This window comes from Oculina patagonica, chromosome 6, assembly GCF_052425735.1.
Source record: "Oculina patagonica isolate OP01 chromosome 6, crgOcupat, whole genome shotgun sequence".
Taxonomy (NCBI): domain Eukaryota; kingdom Metazoa; phylum Cnidaria; class Anthozoa; order Scleractinia; family Oculinidae; genus Oculina; species Oculina patagonica.
In genome coordinates this window covers 10456774-10479236 of record NC_135763.1, presented here as the reverse complement: position 1 = coordinate 10479236, position 22463 = coordinate 10456774, and the positions used below count along the sequence as shown (strand labels likewise).

The 22463-nt window shown below is 37.9% G+C and overlaps 1 protein-coding gene across 3 annotated transcripts; it reads right to left on the bottom strand.

The window, feature by feature from the left end:
* Positions 1 to 1968: 1968 nt before the first annotated feature.
* LOC144656122 (ribosomal protein S6 kinase alpha-2-like) lies at positions 1969 to 18027 on the bottom strand. 3 transcript variants are annotated; one of them, XM_078516352.1, is made up of 25 exons: positions 17854 to 18027; positions 16680 to 16718; positions 16455 to 16580; positions 16106 to 16187; positions 15598 to 15678; positions 14549 to 14628; positions 14223 to 14329; positions 13283 to 13320; positions 12749 to 12828; positions 11704 to 11763; positions 11345 to 11415; positions 11048 to 11136; positions 10852 to 10916; positions 10635 to 10737; positions 10345 to 10424; positions 9507 to 9563; positions 8984 to 9046; positions 8611 to 8685; positions 7640 to 7681; positions 7389 to 7436; positions 6732 to 6890; positions 5855 to 6093; positions 5210 to 5327; positions 4799 to 4855; positions 1969 to 3994 (listed from the first exon to the last, which is right to left on the bottom strand). In XM_078516352.1, exons 1-25 carry the CDS (start codon positions 17866 to 17868, stop codon positions 3797 to 3799), a joined length of 2172 nt encoding a protein of 723 aa, XP_078372478.1. In that variant the 5' UTR covers positions 17869 to 18027; the 3' UTR covers positions 1969 to 3796. The 3 variants fall into 3 exon arrangements, with proteins under 3 accessions (XP_078372478.1, XP_078372477.1, XP_078372479.1); XM_078516351.1 differs by lacking the exon at positions 17854 to 18027 and adding an exon at positions 16828 to 17174; XM_078516353.1 differs by lacking the exon at positions 16680 to 16718.
* Between the last annotated feature and the right edge of the window lie 4436 nt (positions 18028 to 22463).

Genomic DNA, 22463 nt, shown 5'->3' with positions numbered 1-22463 from the left:
TTGTTTTGTGGATATGTTTACTTTTCTGTCAGCACGTATAGCGTTATTTTGAGCAGCGAATAAAACTTGAGAAAGATGCGCGTTTCTGCACGACTCAAAAAGATGAAAAACGGATGACGTGACACGAAGATAATGTGACGCGAAACAAAATCGTGCAGCATGAATGTTGTGTTTACAATAAAGACGCGGTAACTGCATGTAGCTTATAGCTGCTATCAGTTATGTCACAATCTCACTTCATTTGCGTTTGAATGTTTTCTGAGGTGAATGGGTCATTGATAGAGTATGCTCTACGGCTTCGTAGAGCGAATTCTATTCTCTTTTATCACCAGAGGATAAGTGTAATTGATCCTCTTTCGATTTGTTTTGTAAAAATTCAACCTTGTTCCCTGAAAGAGAGAGACCCTGGGAATGAGGTTATAGGATAATTTGTTTTTGATTGACATGTGCTGAATGGCGTTTTAAACAACCTTTCTGTCAGCACGTTAATGCATGAATTAATTGCGGTTTAATATCAGAATGGAGTGACGGAAACACGTCACTTCAAGTTCGCGAATCATCACTACACCTCATTACCATTCGGTAAAAACGGGGCTTAAAATTTATCATGCCTTGAATTGTCTTGCGATTTTAGACAAACATTTTATATTCAACATCCCGTAAAGAATCGATAAAGAAAAACAAATTAAACTTGACTGTAACACAATTCTGCGCGAGCAATCCAATGGGGAGCTTAAGCAAATCACGATGACAAACAACTTTTGTTTAGCAAACAAAAGATTTAATGAGCAGGAAAATAGCTGTGCACGTGTTCTATTACTCTTGGCAAATTTCTTTCTCATCTTCTGAAAAACAACAATGTGAAATGACTAAATCCTGCGTGATTTGAACCAGACCGCTAATTTTCGATTTAGGTTGAACATGTTCTTGAAGTGCTTAAAGAAAGACACGTCCTGTTTATACTTATTTTCTGTATAACTATTAAAGTGATTTCTTTGAGGTTTTCTGACCACTCGTGTATTGTTTTATACACGGATCCAGAGTTTCAGACTTCCGGTCCAAATTCAAAAGAAAAGTGAGACTCATTAAGTCAGGCTATTGTGTTTTGCGATGTTTAACAATGGTCTGACTTAATGAGTACTCACGTTTCCTTTGAAACATTAGAATATTATACGACTCATTAACATATAAAAAACGGGTTACACGAATTCACTCTATTCTTACGATAAAATCAGGAAATGATGTCAAATACGTGATTTGTTCGTTGCACTAAGAAAAACTTGTTACTGTAGTTAAGTGTTTTTAAACGGATTTAAAAATCCGATTACTGTTAATTATCTAATAAACGCCTGGGGCGTCTTTAAAATTTTAGGGGCGCTTGGAGGGGCGTTAAATAGATATGATCATTTGTATGATGCGTTTATTTTACTTCAAAATAAGACGCAGAGCAAAATAGATAACAGAGAGTTTGTGAGTAGGAGACTAATCTATTCTGCGCTAATTCAAAGCCAGGAGATGTCGTTCATTAGATACGAAGCGTTTATTTGAGAGTTGGTGTTTATTACATCATTTACGGTACACGACAAGAAGGATAATTAGAGGAATATTTCAATGGGTTTCTCAAAAAAAATTAGAAGAATATTTCAATGGGTTTCGTAGCGAATTGCAATAACCAGAATAAGAGTTCGAGTTAGCGGGGGCTGACTCGCCCCCAGTCGTCTCTTATGCGAAAATTGCAAGACGCGAAGGATGATGGATGATCCTATGATTCCCTCCGTGTTTTTCCGTCGACTCAATACGGACTCAAAAGACGACTGGGGACGAGTCAGTAGCGGGGGAGTTCGAGTTATCTGAGTTCGAGTTCGGGGTTCTACAATGTACTGCACAAGGTTGCACCCCGGGTGGCACCTCAGCAGAGGCTCTAGGGTGGAAATTCTAGTCCTAAATGAAAACCACAACACACCAAAATACAACTCCGGGGAGAGACAAGTTTATTTACATAATTCCCATCAACTAAGTCTGTACTAGACTGCACAGTATAATTACTTGAACAGACTGCAGTAACCGATGTCCAAATCCAAAATGGCGGCTTGTCCGGACCAGCCGCCATCTTGGACATGTACGCCGAGTAGAACCCGGGGAAGAGAATTACAGAATCACACAACGATTACATATACTTTGAAAGAACTGACAATTTCGAAGCCTGGAATGGGTTTCATACAAAATATGATCGTCGAACTATATAATTTAATGACAAAAACCTTCACCTAAATATCCCTAACAGAAACAAATACTATTTTCCTATTAAGCTTTTTAATCTCGTCGCTACAGTACAATCACAATGTTGTCAGTTTGTCGGCGTCGTTTTTGTCGTTAGTTTGACTAAAGCCAGGTAGAAGACCAAGAGATATAAAACACGCGAACTCTATTCACAAAATGTTCTTTAGGTTTTTTAACATTTGCGTTACAAATGTTTCTTTTATCCGCTCGTTGGAGCGAGCTGAAAGAGAAAACGCCGTATAATTAACACGCACCCATTAAAGACCAGTACATACATACTGGCTGTGTATAAACTTTATACATACAAAATTTCTGAAAAACAGTACAGAAATATAGAAAAATAGGCTGGTATGATTTGTTCAGTATAAAAGTTTTGTTTTTTTCGTTTACAAATTGGCGCGTTAGAATCGCTACTGGGCAAAATAAGGTTTCTTGTTTACATCTATAACGGTTCTACTTTTTACATGTCGTTTTGAAAAAAAGAATTCCCCAAGGAATTTATGAACGGTACGGTAAATCTTCACTGATACACAACAAAAATGACTGAATATCAAACTGGTGATTTTAGTGTTTTGTTGTTCTTTGCGTCTAGGACTCAAACGCACCAAACCATCTCTTGGCTAGACAAAGAGATATTTTTTTTACGTTCTGTAATGTTTTTGATCGGGCTTTATTCTTTTATCTAACCAAGAGTTAATATTTCTATCCGGTTTTAAACCATTAGGCGTATGAAATTATTGCTAACATTCTATTAATTACTTTGCTGAAAGGAAAATTCCTAATCTCTCGCACGATATAATTAAAGTATTTTCATAATTATTAAATTCTGCAATCAGCAGTCATTGATAAAGTACAATTTTCTGACGCCAAAACAAAATAAATTTAAATGGATTTTTTTTTCTGTTTTCTTTTTTCCTACGTTTTGTGAGTTCATTATGAATGCAATTCCATAAATACTTATAACAATACACCACCAAAACTTGAATGGTTCACTGCAATTATTTTAGCCTGCAAAACTGCCTTTCTCCACTCATGAAAGAACTGTCCGCGTACGAGAGAAAGCCCTAGTGTAGCTTCTGGTCGCCAAGAAGCCTCTTTGGTTTTTAACTCGAGCAAATCGCGTACATAGTACCCTTCAGCACACCAAAATTATTTGTCACCATCAAGCGAGCCCGCGATAATTGCATTCTCCATGCTGACGTCATAACATCCGGGAAGTTTTTTGCAAGAGAGTTTTCTCAATGAACGTCATAATATCCGGGACGTTTTCACAATGGAATTTCCAAAGCTGTACTCGTACCCTCTCGCACTATTGGTGTCATAAACATGTGACGATGATGATTATGATGACTTGGTTCACCAAACACAGCTGCCGTGCAAAGAAAACGGTGGTTTTGCAGGCTAATTATTTATCGACTGCTCATCAAGAACTTATAAACAAGGTTCTTTGTATTTTACGCGTACAAAAATTCAATTACAAAAGGACGGCCGCTAGAAAAACTGTCAGGCCTAAATTTTATTTAGGTGACTTTTTCGTCGTTCTTCGCTGAGCCAGCAGCGAAGCATGAACTGGTTTGAGGCGCTTGTTGTCGGGGGAAGAGAGCGCGGAAAAGGTGGCCTTGACTGCTTCCTTGATTCTTGACACGCTGCTGACTTGGTGGAGTCTGTGCTGAGGAAGCTGGAAGCGGCTCACAACCCACGGGTGTTGAAGAACCTGAAACGGAGCACAGAACGGAAGGTTAGCGTACAATAAAAGCAAGCTTGTGAGCAGAGTCTAACACAGACAAATCGAAAAATATATTGTGGTATAACAGAGCGGTTTTCCAATTGAGTGTCGAAAGCAATTCGCGTTTGCTTTGGTTTTGCATTTTTACGCTTAGTGATTGGTTTAAAAAAACTCGCGCCACTTTCCCAGCCAATCAGAAGTAAAACCAAAACTAATGGTGAATCGCGCACACACGTTTTCCCGCGCTTCGCACCGGCTACATGTATTTGCTTCGAGTTTTGATTGGTTCACTGAATTGTCGATTTGCTTCGTGATTGGCCAGAGTAATTACTTTGGTTTTGGTTTTACGATAACAATTCATAATAAAAATAATTCATTTCTAGAACAGCTCAATTGAACCTTGAAAGCTGCCCTAATGGCAAATAAATATCAACAAGTAAACGGTACAGTCAGCGAAAACAATCAGCAAAGTCCCCGAAAATTTAGTTTCCAAAAAAAAAACAGATCGGCTTAAGAACCATTTTATTTCATAAACGGTACAGTGTTCTGTTCTATTACTGGAAATTTTACCCCATGGGTGCAAAATCACCGATACTCGATGGTCCAGCCTGGACGCCAGGCACTAGGGAGAAGTCAAAAAGTTTTTTCTTAAAAGTACCCAAATATTGTCTAGTTTTGCGAAACGTTTCGGCAATGTCCCCTTCTGCAGTCGCCAAAGTATCTCACAGAATCTCTCTAATTTATCTAGTTTTAATAATGAATAGATAATAATAATATTTAGTTCGCCCTTACCTGTTTCGCTGTTAGTCTCAGTCTTGGATTGACGTGAAGCATTTGTCTCACCAAGTCCTAAAATAGCAATCAAAAGAACGTCAAGGGAGAAAAAGAAAGTAACAATGAAACCTTTCACATTTCATTGCTTTTTACTTCAACAAATTCGAAGTAAGGTTTACAAGCGAATTGTAGAAAGTAGGGAATTCAACCAGTTTTTTCTATGGACAAGGTGACTACAACAGAGGTTCGAAACTCACAAAGGAGTTGGTTTAGGCGGAATATGAGCATAAAAGTATATGTAATCGTCGATAAATGCAAGGAAAAGGGACTTGATTAAACTCTGAACTCTCCTCAACAACATTCTAAATATATCGAAAATAGTATTGAGAATTTCGATGCTCATATAAGGACTTATGATGTAATGGTTACCTTTGCAACGTCTGATATACTGTCCCATGCTCCGCCCACAAGTGAATACTTCCCTTCACCTATTCTCGACAAGATAACTGTCGCAGAATCTTCAGGGCCGACAGCAAATGGCGTTTGTCTGATAATAAGAGACGAGAAGGGACTTTAAGTTATACAAAATTCTTTCCAAAAAATAGGACAGCATGTTTTCTTACACTACATTGAAGGGGCTGATTTTTACTTACTGGGGGAGAAGATCCACTAGGGGAACTTCACTTGTCTGGAGAGTGACCATTCAAACCCAGTCAGTGTCACGGAAACCCTAGTGTGCGGCCATCAAATGAAAGCTATTGAGCACTGCTTTCAAGCGGTACTGTTTATTATTATGTAAAAGGTGGTTCTAACATTTTACTATGTGGATTAAACCCTAGTGTGTGACCATGCACATTAAAGCTATTGAGCGGCACTTGCATGCACTCCTGCTTATTGTGTTGTTCAAGGTTGTTGGAACTTTTAAGTCTGTGGTTGAAACCCTAATGTGCGACCATTCAATTTAAAGCTATTGAGCAGTAGTTTCATGTGGTAATGTTTAGTCTGGTTTTCGAGGTGTTCCTAACTTTTAACTTTGTAGATGTTTGTCTATAAGCTTACACATAGAACACTCACCCTGCCAGCATAGTGTAAAGAAGCACACCAAGACTCCAGATATCACAAGCGGCATCGTAACCCTGTTTCTTTAGAACCTCAGGAGCCACGAAATTAGCCGTGTAACATGGCGTCATTAGCAGGCCATTTGTCGCTCTGATTTGCTTAGCAAACCCAAAGTCGACTATTCTTAGAGACTCTACGCTTCCACTGTCGTCTGCATACATGATGTTGCTTGGTTTCAAGTCCCTGTGGACAACCTGTACGAGATAATTAATTTGATATAATTTAACATAAATTAGCATGACCCCCCGGCACCCGGTATACAGACATGCGCTAGCTTCGACACCGATGGCACATGTTGCAAACTGTTTAACGTTCATTGTTCGCAATCCCTTTCAACCTCCCCCGATCAGCGCAATTTTCACGTGAGTGTCGAACATAATTCGCGTTCGCGTTGGTTTTGCATTGCTACGCTGAGTGATTGGTTTAAAAAACTCACACCACTTTCTCGACCAATCAGAGGTAAAGCAAAACCAATCGTGACTCGCTCACGCACGTTTTCCCACGCCTCGTGTCGACTAAACGAATTTGCTTCGAGTTTTGATTGGTTCACTGGATTATCTGTGTCCTGGGATTGGCCACAGTGATAACTTTGGTTTTAGTTTTACGACACTCAATCGAAAATCACTTTAAGCATCCTTATTCCTTTTTGGTTTCTTTAGTATTTTTCTACCTTAAGAAAACTATCATTTTGAGGTTTTGTTGGGCTTAAAACACTTTTTTCAAAAGATACAATCATCCAATATATCGTTCTAAAGCTCCATCAAGCTGAAGGGTTTTTTTGTGATACATGTACGTTAGCTTGCAGATTAGACGAATGAAAATTTTAACCTACCCCTTCCTCATGGAGGAAACTAAATGTGCTAGCCAGTGTGTACATAATCATGGCAGCTTCTCTTTCTGAAAGACTCTTGTGTTTAAGAATTCTGTCCAGAAGCTCCCCGCCTCTCATCAGCTCCATCACCATAAACATGTTTTTGCCATCATCGTACACCTAAGAAAAAAAGACAGATTTTACTGTGATGACAAAGCTAAAGGATCCAAATCTCACTCCTGTGAATTGATGTTGACACTGCCAAAGTACACAGAGTTGTTTTAAAACATAGACAAAGTGTTTCAGTACATTTTCTTTAACGACAAAGTGACGTGTACCTGTTGTGGTTCAATTTTTTCCTTGGTACAATTTGGTATTTTTCTTTGTTCTGGTGTATGGTAACATTATGATAATAAATGTAAAACAAGGCAAAAACCAAATTGTACCACAGGTAAAATTGAACCACAACATCCCAACTGCCTTCAGGAATATTTTTCAAACTAGCATACTCAGCACTGCACATAATCTAAAACTAGCAGCACTAATTTTGCCACTCATAGGAATTAAGCAATCCCGAACATATGTAATTTGTGATAACCACATTAGGCATGAAAATAAGAAAGACCTGGAGGATTCTGTAAGTTGTTAAGTATTCATGTAACATAAGCCTGAACTTACATCTCTGAGATGAATCACATTTTGATGGCTTCCATATCGTAAAAGGATCTGAAGAGAGAAATGCCGATTACTTGACAAAAGTCAAAAAAAGAATTTTGCAATACTCTAATTTTCCTTGATAAGTTTAATATGTAGATTGAAGTAAACAAAATTTAGAAACTTGTGATATTATATTGTGATTATAACTAGTGAGAACACGATACAAAATTGAATGAAGACAGAAATAAGTAATTTTGTATTGAAATCCTTACCTCAATTTCTTCAGTGGGATCTCTTTTACTCTTGTCTACAATCTGCAAAAATATAAAATCAGAATCAATTGAATTAAAAAATGATACTGATAATGATGATGACGATACTATAGCCCATGCATGAGTAAACAGGTACCTTATTACGTTAATTTCGCGAAATTAAAGTGACGCAAACAATAAGTGTCGCGAACATAACATAACGCGAAAATTAAGTGACTCACATGATGTCAATTATCAAAAAAAATAAGTTTAGTACCACTGAAGGAAGAAATTTTCAATGGAAATGGATGTTGTCGTCAATTGACTCGAACAATAGCTCATGCACGTACAAGCATGGCCTACTTGTAGACATTGTGGGAACTGCTCTGTTGTTGCTATTACCGAGATTTAGTGCTGCCCTTGCGTTTTTGTTAATTTTGACGTTATTGTTCCTTTAATGAAGATGCTTCATTTACAAGTTCAAGGGCATGTTAAATAATATTGCCACGGAAATGTAAATTGTGTCTTACTCAAAAACGCAAAATTAAACTGATTCAAAATACAAAATTTTTGTAAAATCGCGAAATTTAAGTGTCGCGAAATATGCTCACTTCCAAATCGCGAAATTAACGTGTCGCGAAAAATTTCATGTATTAAGGTAACATGTATTTCAACACCCTTCCGCTACCACATCCCAAACTTGAGTTTTCACTTACACAAAGTGCACGTACACCCATGCGATTTGAAAAAATTTGGACTACCTGGGCAGTGATGTAGCTAAGAAAACGGCACTAAGCCAGCTCATCAACAAGCCCAGCTGGCTCTTTAAACATTTACCCAGCCCTTTGCAACATCCCTGCCTGGGGAAAGTTACTTGAGAACAATGACATGCTTGCAAAACTCTCATACAACTTATCCTGGGTGGTTGGTGAATTTTTAAACTGATGTACATGTGCAATCACAAAATAACGATTCAGGAAAAAAAATCCTACCTTAACTGCATACTCTCCTCCTGACGCTTTGTGAACACATTTTCTACATACTGAGAATGAACCTCTTCCAATTTCCTGTGCAGGAAAGAAAAAAATGTTATAAAAAGACTGCAAAAAAAGACCCGCTGCAAGCTCCTTGTTTTACTACTTTACTACTCAGTGAAATCTCCTAGTTGATGGTTAACCCTTTGGAATTTTCACAGGTACAGTTTAGCACCATGTTGAGAAAAAGATTTTTAAATCTTCACAAATTTACATAAACACTATACACCTGTGACTTTGCCGAAACATACCAACTTGTGGTTTGTATCAAAATTAGCATTTACAGTGTATAACATGGCATTGCACAAGTTTTTTTAATGTACCGACTTACCTGCTTAATTTCGTATTCTTCAAGAATGGATGTTGTTCTAATCTGAAATATGCCACGGACTGGCTGTAAAACAGAACGATGAACAATTTAACATTAATAATTAGTTAATATCAAGCTTATTTTGAACTTATGCCTATTAATTAATTTTCCTTGTAAATTTATACCAGAAGATTAAGATGGTTTGGCCATGTCAGTTGAATGGGTTGTTCCACGATCAGGAAAGACTTCCTAAAGCTTTATTGGAAATTATGGAGGCCTGAGAATGCCAAGCAAAGAAGGGGGAGGTGTCACAATCGGTGGAGAGACATCGTGGAGCTGGATGCCAACTTAGCTGGAATGGATCAAGATCTGGAGTCCATGGCAGCAGACAGAGCACAATGGTGGGACATGCTCGCACTATGGGTGTCATAACACTGTGTTGTTTAGAATGATGATTGATGATGATGATGAGATGATGATGATGATGATGATGAAGGTGCATTTATAACAAATTAAAAGTTACTGTTTCCATCTTTAGTCTTACTTTATGGTCTGTTTCCATTTTGTCTGATCCATTAGATGCTACTTGTGATGACTCTTCCTGTTAACAGATAGCAAAGAAAATAAAAATATATGCATTATTTCTTTCACGCCTTGTATGTGCTGTGGTTAAGTTCTTCCTTTTTTCAACTTTTTTCAAACCAGTTTTGACTTTTATTTCCCTTTGTTTCAGATCATGATAATGAATATGAGACAACGAAAAAAATTTAAACTGATTTGAAAAATTTTAAACCAAAGATGAATATATGCCATAACTTGTGTGTTGTGGTTCAATTTTACCTTTGCTACAAATTATTTGGTATTTTCCTAGATGTTCTGGCGTATGGACAAAGAAAATTACCAAATTGTACCAAGGGTAAAACTAAACCACAACATATGTACACAGGCTACAAAATTATTTGACTGCAATAATCAAAGAACTACACGAACATGCAAGTATCAGGGACGGCGGAGCAATTTTCCAAGTGGGGGGGCTGACTAGTGACTTGAAGTGGGGGGGGGGGGCTTAACAGACTTTTCTCTTAGTAAGTCTTTATTTTTTCGGATAAAAAGCCCCCCAGCCCCCCCCCCCCGGGCTCTGCCATGCCTGAGTATACAAAGCCAAAGGGTGAAAGAGATCTTGGATAACACAGGCAAGTAAATTATATGTATTTCAATATTTCAATTATTAGAAGGATGTATTTCTTTTTTACTCTTTTCACACCCAAAACATACAAGAACCAAGGAGGAGATCTCATATGAGAAACTTAAGCTGATTATTTGTGCTTGTTCATAACCCTTGCTCTTTGACTCCTCCCAAAGTAGAATAAGCTGTAGCTTACTTGTACAAGAACAGGGTCCACAAAACTGAATCCTCTGAAAAGCTGGTGACAAGTTGCACTTGGGGGGACAGCAGGAGAATCTACATAAAGCAATAAAAATCAGTCAACGTACACATCAACAAAAATAAATGAATAAATAAATACATACATATAGCTAAATACAGTGTACAACTGAAAATGGACTCATTTTGCCTGGCTACTAGTAGCTAGCATGCAAGAACATTTTTCCTTTGAATTTTACTATATGTCACAATTTGCTTGTTAAACTAATTATAATGACATTTAAATACCTTGTGGTGTTTTAGACGTGAATTCAGGATCAAAATAAAATGCGTCATCTGCTCTTCCAGCAGCTGGCTTGAAAGGCGGCTTTAGTTCCTTTTTCATTAATCTCTGTTGTACACAAATATAACATACAATTTTTTAGGAACAAAATTTACAAATCCTGAGAAATGCAACCAGAAAGATCAAATGAATGAATTAAAGACAAAATAATTTACTATGTACCTCCCAGTCAATGGATGAAAAGAACACATGCGCCTTGATGTCTTCAATACCATTCTCACCAACACCTGAAAACAATTTCCAAAATGCACCATTAGAAAATGCACCTTGACTTGCCAATATCCAACCATCTTGACCTCACATTTGGTTAATAACTCACATTATTTTGTTAGTTGACAGACTTTTCACACTTACTTACCTAATCTGTTCGTAGGATTTCTTTTGAAAAGCATTCTCAGCAGACTTTGCGCATCTGGTGATAAGAACTGAGGCATACCAAGCTTCGCTCTGTTATTTAAAAGAATAGAATAAAAAGTTAATTGAACACCAGCAACATAATTATCTCACTTCAACACTTAATAAATATAATTTAAATGTATATTAATTAATATTCATTTTATCAGCAGCAACACTTTATGGTACCACATTTCAACAATTGGATGCATAATCCTAAAACAAAGAATATTTAATTCACTAATTGCATTAAATTACTTACTTTAAGATCATATTCATTGTATCCTTTCTGTCTTTGCCTTGAAATGGCAGAGCCCCTGTCAACATCTCATACTGAAATTGCAAAAAGGAATGCCAAGGTTAAGGGGTGTGTGTTATGAGCCTACCAGTATTATTAGTAACAGGATACTTTGAAAACATAACTACAGTAACAGACACCTCACCCGGTATTGGTCCCGTCTTTGCCATTTTTCAGTCATTTTCCTGTAACTAAGCTTACAATAAGATGGACACCCCTCTATGACAGACAGATGGAGCCAGTCTCAGCAGTGTCCATCTCAGAAAGAGTTGACTGTATGTCATACATTTAAACAATCATAAAACATAGGTAAGTTAACTGACCATGAGGACTCCATAAGACCACCAGTCAGCAGCTTGTGTGTGACCTCTTCTGTTGACCACCTGAAAGTAGAAGGAAGAAAACAGATATTTATAAAAATTCTGAGCACAAAATTAGTACATTTTCGGATCAATCAGTCATGTATTTATTTTGCATGAGGCTATATATGTAAACTAGTGGTAACCACAGGTTAGAAAGTGCGGGCCTCAATGCAGTTAAGAGAAGGTACTGGGAGGGAAGTGTTTTTAAATCACTGGACAAAAGAAAATTATTCCGAGTAAGGTCGAGTAACGCGTCACGCTTAAGTCACGAATGTTTTTTATCGTTTCCTATTGCCGCGAACCAATCAGAGTTGTTTTTTTGATTGACAGTTTTGCGAAGTGTAGTCAAGCACGCGGTGTGAATTGAGATGTGATTTTCCTCCGTCGGCAAACTCGCTGTGTTGTCAGTGTAATAAGGAATTTCTCGAGAATAACCGTTGTTGGAATCATTCGCTTTGCCGTAGTTTGTCTGTGATACAATCACAGCAGATCTTCTCAAAAGCAACACCTATAAAACAACGTCTGCAAAACGTAATGTCTGCAAGACAGAAGCCTCGATCTAATGTGACAAACTGTTGATTTTTCGCATTCTTATCGCTCTTGGAGACAAGATTGTTCTCTTCCGGTGTTACGACAAACTGTCGTGATTGACACATTTTTTGCATTCCGATCGTTCTTAGTGGAAGAACAAAATTTTCAACTTCCGGTTTGCAGATAGCCTTTATAAACGTGGCACGCACGCGTAATACGCAATCCGCTGGTCACTGTCAAGATTAGGGTTGCGGGCCTCTCTTGGGCCCGCAACAAAGGCAGTTTACTCTCTCGACTGATTACAACTGACATTGACTAACTTATTACATAGAGCAGGCATTCCTCAGGCATTTTATTAACAATAACTTATTTTTAATAATACTGCACATGGTTATGTTACTTAATTGTGTACTAAGCACTAACCACTAAGTAAACACAAAGGGAAAGATATTATAAAGGTTGAAAAGACGTTTACCTCTGGTGCCATGTATTCTACTGTTCCACAGAATGAATATGTCTTCTGGTCATATTCAGATTCCTTTGAAAGACCAAAGTCTACAATACAAAGCAAAGAAATGTAAACAAACAATCAAGCAAACAAACTTGAAAACTAACAATCCAGACATCTACCACTGACAACTTCTTGTTCAACATTTTTTCATCACTTCAAGCTCTAACTGTGAGCACTTCTCCTTTTATGTGGATCACACATCATTTATCATGCTCAGAAATCAACTCAATTTACTTCAGAAAAGGTTCATTAGGCTACACACAAATAAACATTTTCAAAGTGAGACTGGTCAAACATTGATTAACAATCTTTGACAATTATTTTGCTGTTAACGTCCAGAAATCTTTACTTGTACAAAATGTACATGGTATTACTCAATTTACTCATTCAGTGCATTAAATAACAATTTCTATTTTATTGGCACCCATTGTAGATTGAGAGATTTGTACTTAAAAAATCAAATAACACTTTCAAGAGACATTTTTGTAGACGACCAACCTGTTAAAGTAACATGACCAGATGCATCTAGAAGAATACTAAAAAACAACAAAGAGAATGAGACATTGAAATTAATACACAATACTTAATGGCACATTTTGCAACACAACTATAATGCATCTCTCATTCCTGAGATCTACAAACTGCCTGCATGAATAAATTATAACTAAATTTAATTAGTAAGAGTTGATCATGATTGGCTATAGTTGGGTCTCAGATCAAAACCAGGCAAATTAAAAGAAAACTTCTGATGATTTGGCAAGGGCTCACATCAATCAGTCATTGGAAAATTTTCCTTATCGACATCTTGCCTTTTAAAACTTATCAGGGAACTTGTTACTCCCTAATGTTCGGATGAAAGTACCAAACTTTGGTACTTCAGTGAGTGACCTATTACCAGTAAATTTTTGTTGGGTATGTGCTGCTGGCCTCTCAGAACCCCTACCCCATTATAGTCTTATTCTATGGCCAATTATAGACCCCGTCTTAGTCACTTTTGGGTAAATTTAATTTTTACGACCCCAACTTAGTCACTTTCTGGGAGCTGTTTGTCAAATATTAAACAACAGCAATAAATACGGTAACTTTTTTTCGGAAAATATTTCCGTTTATAAATCACAACTTGCCAGATTTTCGTACTCTCAAAATCCCGGAAAAGTGTGACCCCATTCTAGTCACCCTAAAAAAATGCTTGAAATGGCGAACCCATTGTAGTCAGTCCAGTCGTGAAAATGCGACCCCATCCAGTGGCACATCCCCATTAGCCCATTTATAGGAAGTGCCCCCCCCCCCCCCTATACTCAACCTGTGACATCTGTACTTGATCCCAATTTAGCCCGCATTATGTGTTAGCCTATTGGGTGTCGCATTAGGAAACAGTAGTACATGCAAGCCAGATAAACTAACATTAAATAAAACTCAAAAACAAGCACAGACATACTTTTCAGGTTTTAGATCTCTATAAATAATTCCTATTTTGTGAAGATGATCGAGGGCCAAAGCCAGCTCAGCCAAGTAAAATTTTACATCTTCTTCTGTGAACATTATCTGTTGGAAAAGGGCATAAATTATGTAGCATCAAAACTTCACCAAGACAAAATTAGAAAGGTAATCATATCTTTATCCTGGGCGGGGGGACTCCCATATGAAAGGGCGGGGTTGCTCGTTGCTTTTCATATGGGAGTTTCCCGGGGATGTTGATATACATGTATTGAAATAAATCATCTTTGATTTACAGGTATTATTAGTTGCCAAATTCTGGTTTACCTCTTTAGACAATCTTGTGAACAAATCACCTCCTCTCAGGAAATCAAGGATCAAGTAGACTTTGCCTTCTGTTTGGAAAGCTGGCAAACAAGAGAAAATATGTTATAAATTGCTGTCACATTACATTTTAAAAGAAAAAATATATAAGAAAGCACACACTGAAAAGTTGCACTTCCCTAAGCTGTTAACACAATGGTATCGGGAAATATAATTTATGTTTGGATTTAACCAAACTAAACGAGTAATTTTCCTTTTTTTTACTCAAAGTGTCTTCTAAATAAAGAAATTGAAAACATTTTTCTGTGTTTCCATCCAGTTTATAGAATCACTTATGAAAGTTTTGGAGAACTCCAAAAAGCTGCGGAAACACTTGCATCCACAAAAAAGCCCACAGCTTGTATATATATTTCTCAGAGCATTTCTCAATCTTCCAAACACTTTAACTTCCACTCATGTTTCTAAAACTCAATAGAAACACAGAAATTTCAATTTCGTTTATAAAAAAATCAGTCTCGTGTTTCAATTGTCTATACAAATTAAACACTTCAGAGTGATAAAAACATCTTAAAGTTTAAAATTCTTTATGTATAAGTAGTTTTAACCCACATAATTTCCCAAATAAATTATTTAAACTTAGTATTTTTTGAACAAAAAAAGAATTTATTACTGAACATGTCTTTATTTTGTGTGTCCTTTGTAAAACACAGGAACCATGTGGGAATATAAAGATTTGTAAATGACAACATACTCAATATATATACCCCATTTACGACAACAATCTAAACTTCTTTAGTATATAATCCAGGTAAAAGCTTTGCATTTTAAACAGAAAGAAAATTACCCAGTAAAACTAAAACTTCATAACAAAAATAGTTACACCCAGCATTACAACGAGTTATCCAGCCACATTTTTGTCTTAATTTTTACTCTAAGATCATTATCAGGATAATAATGGACTTATATTCTTACAGACATTTTACTTCAATCAATGTGAAGTGCATTTTGGTTTCGATAAAGCAAAATAAAAAAATTGTTATGATTGCACTCACCGTAGTGGAGTTTTACAATGAATGGATGTTGAACATCCACAAGGATATCTCTTTCTTTCTTAGTTCTCAAGCGATCGCGAACTGCAGGGAACAAAATGAGCAACAAACATAATAAGCATTCAAACCCCTTCAAAAAGGTCAACAAATTGAAATTACTGATATTATGCAAAATAGCAAATCTGATTGTAGTGAAAAGGATTTTCAAAAAAACAATACATATTGGCATTTAACAAGCTGAGTAATTCTGGTAATTCGATTTTTCCAATAGCGACTCCGTTCGATAGAGCGAAAGAAAAGAAGGCGAAAAAATTTTCGAATAAAATATCCAATATCAAAGATGTACATTTCATCTTCCTCTCACGCAAACTTGTAGCTTGGATAAGAACAACACTTCGTAAAACGAGTTTTCATGTACAAAAAAGTACACTCTATTGGAAACTGAAACGATTCAAAAATCGGGAACATACGGTAAAGTCAACATACGCAACAAATTGCATTTGAAGCTCACCTTTCAGCGTTGCCTTCTTGAGAACTTTCATGGCGTATAAATTTCCCGCATCAGCGTCGGTCAACTTGCGCACCAAAAATACCTAAAACAATACATTTAATAGCTTGTCATCTGTGCGAAAAGCGGTTTGCTGGTGGTTTACACAACGATGAATGAGGTTCAAACTGCAGGGCCATATACAAATAGCGGAGAGACGATAAATAAAGATTAATGCATAAAATGACCAGAATTGGGCAGATTAAACTTGACAAATGGTCGCGCGAACACAAGCGTTCCAAAGGGAGATTATGCATTTCACCTTGAACAGATGATGTTTAGACTTCAGCATGGGACCACATTAAAAAATTACCTTGCCAAAGGAACCTTGCCCAAGTACTTTGAGCAATTCAAACTGCGACGGATCGGCCTTCTGAAAGCCCTTCGAATTTGCAAATTCTTCGGATACATCGATGAGGGAAGACGTCTCTTCGATGGGCTGTGAACAGAAAAGAAAACAGTCAGCTTGCATAAAGCGACATTCGTCTCGACAAACACAGCAAAAGTTATTCATATTTTGCGATAAAAGTACGCTTACTCCATTTTTATTTTCGTCAGTCATTTCTTCGTCTGCAACCTAAGAGAGTGGGAATATTACATTTGCCCGTGTGAGCTTCGACCCTTGAACATAAAATCGAAATTGAAAATTCAAACTTCACTGCCAATTTGTCAGCGCGCAAAATCACCTCGCTCTCTTCATGAACTTTCATTTTCTGCCAAGGGTCGGCTAAATACGCCAAAGGCATGTTGAATTCCTCGGCGCTTTCCCACCAAAACCGTCTTCTTGCGTTCAAACGATATTCCACACTGTATGTCTCAAAACACAGTCTGGTTGTGCGAAATGCGACTTTCAGAACGAGGCTCTGCTAAGCCACGCCAAAAAATGCATTTCTCGTCTCTTTCACGACCGGAAGCGGAAATGGAACGAACGCTCTTATAGGTAGGAACAAAATGAGATCAGAGTCAACGCAAATCAACAGCGTTTGTTTATCATCTGACTAGCATCAGAGGTGAAGGATGTACGCAGGGAAATAGTTACATAAGCGTGGTCCATGACGAACAACACGAAATATTTTAATAATTATGGACGCGTAAAGAACTCAAATAATACTAAATTAAAATTATCAAACGTGGGCTTTTCGATCATGTATAGTGAAAATAAAATTCATTTAGAATGACTCCTTTTGTTAACATGAAAAGATATTTTAGTTTTGAAAGGAGAATTGACTAATATTAAAGATTAAACAAAACATGTCATCTTTAAATATACTTATGATTAATAACGCAATCGTATGTTATTGCGAAAATTCTTCAAAAATAAAATACAGAAGCTATGAAAGGTTTTTAAAGCGTTTACCAGCGAAATCGTATTGTCTTTGACTCGACTGATAACTTAAACCCTACCACTATAAAACTACATAATCATTTCGCTCCGACACGAGGATAACATTCGACTGATAGAGTGTTTCAATGTTTACCAACGAGTCACGGAATGGTGGGCTTCTCGTGCTGTGTTCGACCGGCAAAGCACGCCTAGTCAACCGATTTCACCTTCCCTTCGCCGATACTGTTTCAATTTCGCTTCTGAATGAAGTATTCACAAAGCAGGATTGTCGATAATCCAACATTAAATCGCCTTACTAAGACGAGCAAGCGATTCAACGCGCTTTCACATGTAGTCTAAACTTAGACACTGGGGAATAAAACCATACCTCCTTGTTCACCATCTCTCGACAATTTCCCCGAGTCTTTGATAGCTCTTGCTATTTTCCACAATAAATAAAACAACGATCGCACAAAGCAGATTCTTTTCTAAATGTCTGTAGACGCGAAGGACAGTCCAATATGACTTTACGATTCTGCGGCACGTAGGGTAGTATCGGTGAATGTTTATTTTAATGTCACACACTGAAATTTGCATAAGGAACATCTCGACACTTCCGGAACTTTCATTTGTCTTGCACGTGACGTCATCCATGTCAAGCCAAATCCCTTTTATGGACGCCCAATTTTGTTTCGTGGTTTCCGTGCTGTAGAACTTATTCACTGGATCATGGAAATATGCCAAGCTGTGTGTTTCTATGACTGCTTTGAATATACTAAAAGGGTAAATATATCTATTTCTCGGATAAACAGCATCGCAACTCCTGGTCTATTTATAGCGTTGACAACATTTGCACTCAAGCCCGTTTTCAAGGGAACCAAGAAACATTCAGCGGGTTTCGAAAAGGAAATTGAAAGGCGTTTCAGTTACATTTACACATAAAAGGCGATAATTTCCGATATTTTTTTTATCTTAGGCGGGTGGGAAAAAAGTAAAAGCTTTTAAAAATAAATCAGTTCGCGTTGGAGAACTTTTTCAGCAAAAAAAACTGCGCGATCGTAACTAAACAATACAATGCAAAAAAAGAGACAAGCTACCGAAGAACACTCAGATAATTTTAAAATCCCTGACAGCATAAATTTTGTCGTAAAAATAGTGACCCCTATAGTCCATACAAAGTCTGCTGTCTTCAGTGTAGCTAAGGTTCAGTGCACGAGATATAGAGGTCACGAGATATAGAGCAGAAGCGCCACTTAAGAGAATCTTTAAATATACACATACAAGGCCTTGAATTGAGGGTGTTGAAACTGGTGCTTGCACTCGAGAGATTAGCCGGCGAGAACAGATCATCTTTCGCCTGTTGTCACAGAAATATAGCCTGCGAAAACCTGCGATCAGGCGTTTTTTTTCCCTTGTAGTGGGGAGGGAGGGCATGATTTCAGGTAAAGCCTGCGAGAGTTATCTTCACAGCCATCTAATCTAAAGAGAACGGAAAGGGAAATGGAGACTGCAGGTGAAAACCATTGTCAACAAAAATATATATATTCATATGACGCGTTTTTTGGCTAATAACGTGTAAATATAGCTGGAAGGAAAATGATTAAACTTGTCGCCAACTCGTGACAGGCTACAGGCCTTTTTCCTGCTCGAGGGACGAAGTACAAATTCACCACCGCACAAGTTAACCGCGTTGTTAGATTTGTCGCATTTTTCACATTTTTATCGGGATTAACTTCTAAGTATTGGCGCTCACAGTCCAAAAGAATAAAGCGTGTTGAAGTGTGTGACTTCCCGACGTTTCCGTTTATTTCAGACAGAGCTCCTAATAGTCAGCGATTGGCGCCAGGCAGCGGAAATGATACTAGATTTTTACTTTTACTATACCTACCACTGGTAAAATTACTTACTGAATGCTATTGAAACTATTTAATTGATTTCAGTCGCATGGAAAAATATATCATGTTTTATACTCTGCCGATCAAAGGCTTTCTTAGTCCTAACTGCCCGTAACCGATATAGCTAGGTACAATGTGTGGTTAATATCTACTGAAGCAACTAAATTGTTCAATGGTTTTGTTGTTTATGTTGTTGTTGTTGCAATTGTTGTTAGCGAGTTGCGCAAAAATTGCCAAATTTAGTGCTCGCTAAAATTTGTCTCCATCAAATTTAATACTCGTTTCATATAAGTACCCCCCCCCCCTCCAAACCCCAACGGGGAAACAAAATTTTAACGCATAGTCGACTTGAAAATGATCGTTCAATTTCAAGTGAAAACGAACGTGAATTTGCAAGGACCACCGTGACAAAATAGAAGTACCGGATCCCCTCACTGTAGAGGATCTAATCAGCTATAACTAAATAACGAATAAAGAAAAAATCGCAAGGCCCGATTCAATTTGGAATTTCAATACAGTCCCAAACCGTTGAATTGGCCTTGCAATTTCAAGTGAGTTTGTTCTTTCATAGCTTTATGTTCATAAAAAAAAACTGGTTTACACGATATCATTAACTTTTTTAAAAAAAAATAAATTAAATAAGTCTCTTTATCTTCCTCTGAAAAAAAAATCGCTTAAATTAGTAGCTGCTAATAATAGTAACCTTAAAGTGTTTAGATAACACTATTTCACCTGCTGCTATTAGTTAGGGTGTGAAAAATTTATCACTATTTCCGGGTAACGAGAGCTTGAAGAGCCACTAAAAAGCTCATTTTCACTTCTTGCAAGATTCGAGCAATCCGTCCGTGTTCGCAGGCTATGATCGAGGAAGTTTCTTGAAAGTCTTGAAAGAAAGACCGCTTTCGTCAGTAGAGGAAAAAGAAAGACAGAAAACCTTTGGAACTAACCTATTATCTTTTGTTCAACGCATTTGGTTCGTTGGTTAATTCATCGAACGCGAGTTAGCCTGCTTTGCAGGCGCCGTAGTTTCGAGAGCGCGTATGGGAAACGCGAAAGGCGCGAGGGGGCCACCGCCCACTCTTTTAAACGCGCTAAAAAAACGTACACAGACGCCTGCTACGCAGGTTAAAAGCGAGTGGAAACTAAAAAGCCGATCAAACTTCTCAGCTTTTTTCGTACTCCCTGTTCTTCGTGCTGCTCCCGACGCTCCCGACTATTGCCCGAGCGCCTTGGGGCAGGCTATACTTTGGGACCGCAACCAGGGTATACAGTGAACTCGATCTAGGGCGGACACGTCCACACTCAAAATTTAAAATGTCCACTTTATGTGTCCGCCTCCCGGCGGTCCGCCTTTATTCAGTGGACAGTGTATAAAAGCTGACCCGTCCCCAGTCGTCTTTTGAGTCCGTCTTGAGTCAAAAAGGATGAGTCAGGTATAAAAGTACCTGTCACGCTTACTCAGTCAGTGTTACCAGATTCGTGACCTTGACACGCCAAGACGTAATAAAAGGCGGCCAGACAATAACGGTGTTCGGGGGTGTGATAAGAGGACGTGGGCGCGCTACGAACAATGACTAACATGGTACGTGCCGCTATAGTTCATCTAGCCGAGGGCGTAAATGACACACACATTGAAATGAACTAAATGAATTAACTCTCTGGATAGATCTAGCGTCGATTTCGTTCGCATTTAACTGGGAACATGATAGCAACACACTATGTTAGCTGTGTTTAGCGCTTTGATCGCGTTTTATCTCAAATTGCCAGCAAAACCGCCTTTGAAACACAGGCAAAGTAAACGGCCATCGAAAGTTCCAGAAACCGTCCCCACCCTCCACTCCCCACTAAATTGTGCATGACAAAGTTAGTCAAGGGAGTCGAAGCGTGACGTATGCGCGTACCAGAATATTAACTTCGCTTTTTGTTTACGTGCTTTCAGTAAAATGCCCGTCGTGTTATTGGGAAATTTGAGACGTGAGTAATTTTTCGATTGCAACATCGGCTTTTGTTTAACCACTCTTTCTGAAGTGCGATTTTTTTTTTCATTTTCAAGATTTCCACTCCCACAGAATAGAAAACAAAATCGGTTCCGTCGGTCAGCCTAAAGGTTCAGTTATTTATTCTAAAAATACAAATAGGTGAAATTAATATTTCTTAAGAATTGTATCTTCTGGATGGTTAGAAGAAAGGAGGTATGCACGGGCTACAATTGTACGAGAAACCACGAGTTGGATCTGTTACAAACGATGTTTAGTCATGTTTAGTGAATCAAATCAGCAAAGAATTGCCTGTTGTTTTTGTTTTTATTAACATGCGTTCCGGTAAAAATACTTCCCGCAATTATTGACGCCAAAAGGGTGCTCCATTAAAAACAAAATCAAACGGAAATGTCGGAAAATCGCACACTTCAACAAGCTTAGTGACTATTGAATATTAGCGCAACTATTTGTGTGTTAATCCCACAGCCAAATTATTAAATCTCCTCAGTTATTTGAAACCGAAATTCAGAAATGTACCCAAGTTATCATGACTAGCAAGAGATCCAATCAATGAAATTTTCTCAGGAGGGTCCAGGAGCTATCATAAAGAAATTCGAAAAAGAACGCCTGATCGCAGATTTGAGTCAGATCACATCTGATCGTGACAAAAAATAAGAAAGGAAACTGAAGGAAAAGTTTAAGCCACGATATCACAGCTAACGTACCTTAGTTCAATAAGTTGATATCGTTTTTTCTTTACTATTGCCCGATGTTTAGATGTCGTTAAACATCTTGATCAGGCTTTTGTGCTGGATTATAGTTTTGATTCGCTGTATGCTCGATACAGTAATAGCCTGACTCGGTCCTGCCGCTGTAGGAAAGTCTATTGAATTCTTTAATTTCCTTACGCTCAGAAAGTCGACAAACTCGAGCTTGGCAACTCGGTCTAACCTATTGGACCGACTTGTGTGCCAAGATGAACCAGGTTCCAATTTTCCCCGCAGACGAAACCGTTTACCGTTATTATTTCTCTCTGTTTTGCAAGTAATACCAGTTAAATACACCCCCCCCCCCCCCCGTACCCCTCTCCCATCTTAAACGCCCGTAAAATTACGCGACTGTGA

Bases quoted from the DNA above. Each gene is read 5' to 3' on its own strand.
- LOC144656122 (XM_078516351.1), bottom strand. From the start codon at position 16,887: ATGCCTTTGGCGTATTTAGCCGACCCTTGGCAGAAAATGAAAGTTCAT. The intron at 16,188-16,454 runs GTAATTTTTTAA...GTATTGTTTTAG, and splicing joins GGCAAGGTTCCTTTGGCAAG to GTATTTTTGGTGCGCAAGTT. The intron at 3,995-4,798 runs GTAAGGGCGAAC...GCTCCGTTTCAG, and splicing joins TGAGACTAACAGCGAAACAG to GTTCTTCAACACCCGTGGGT.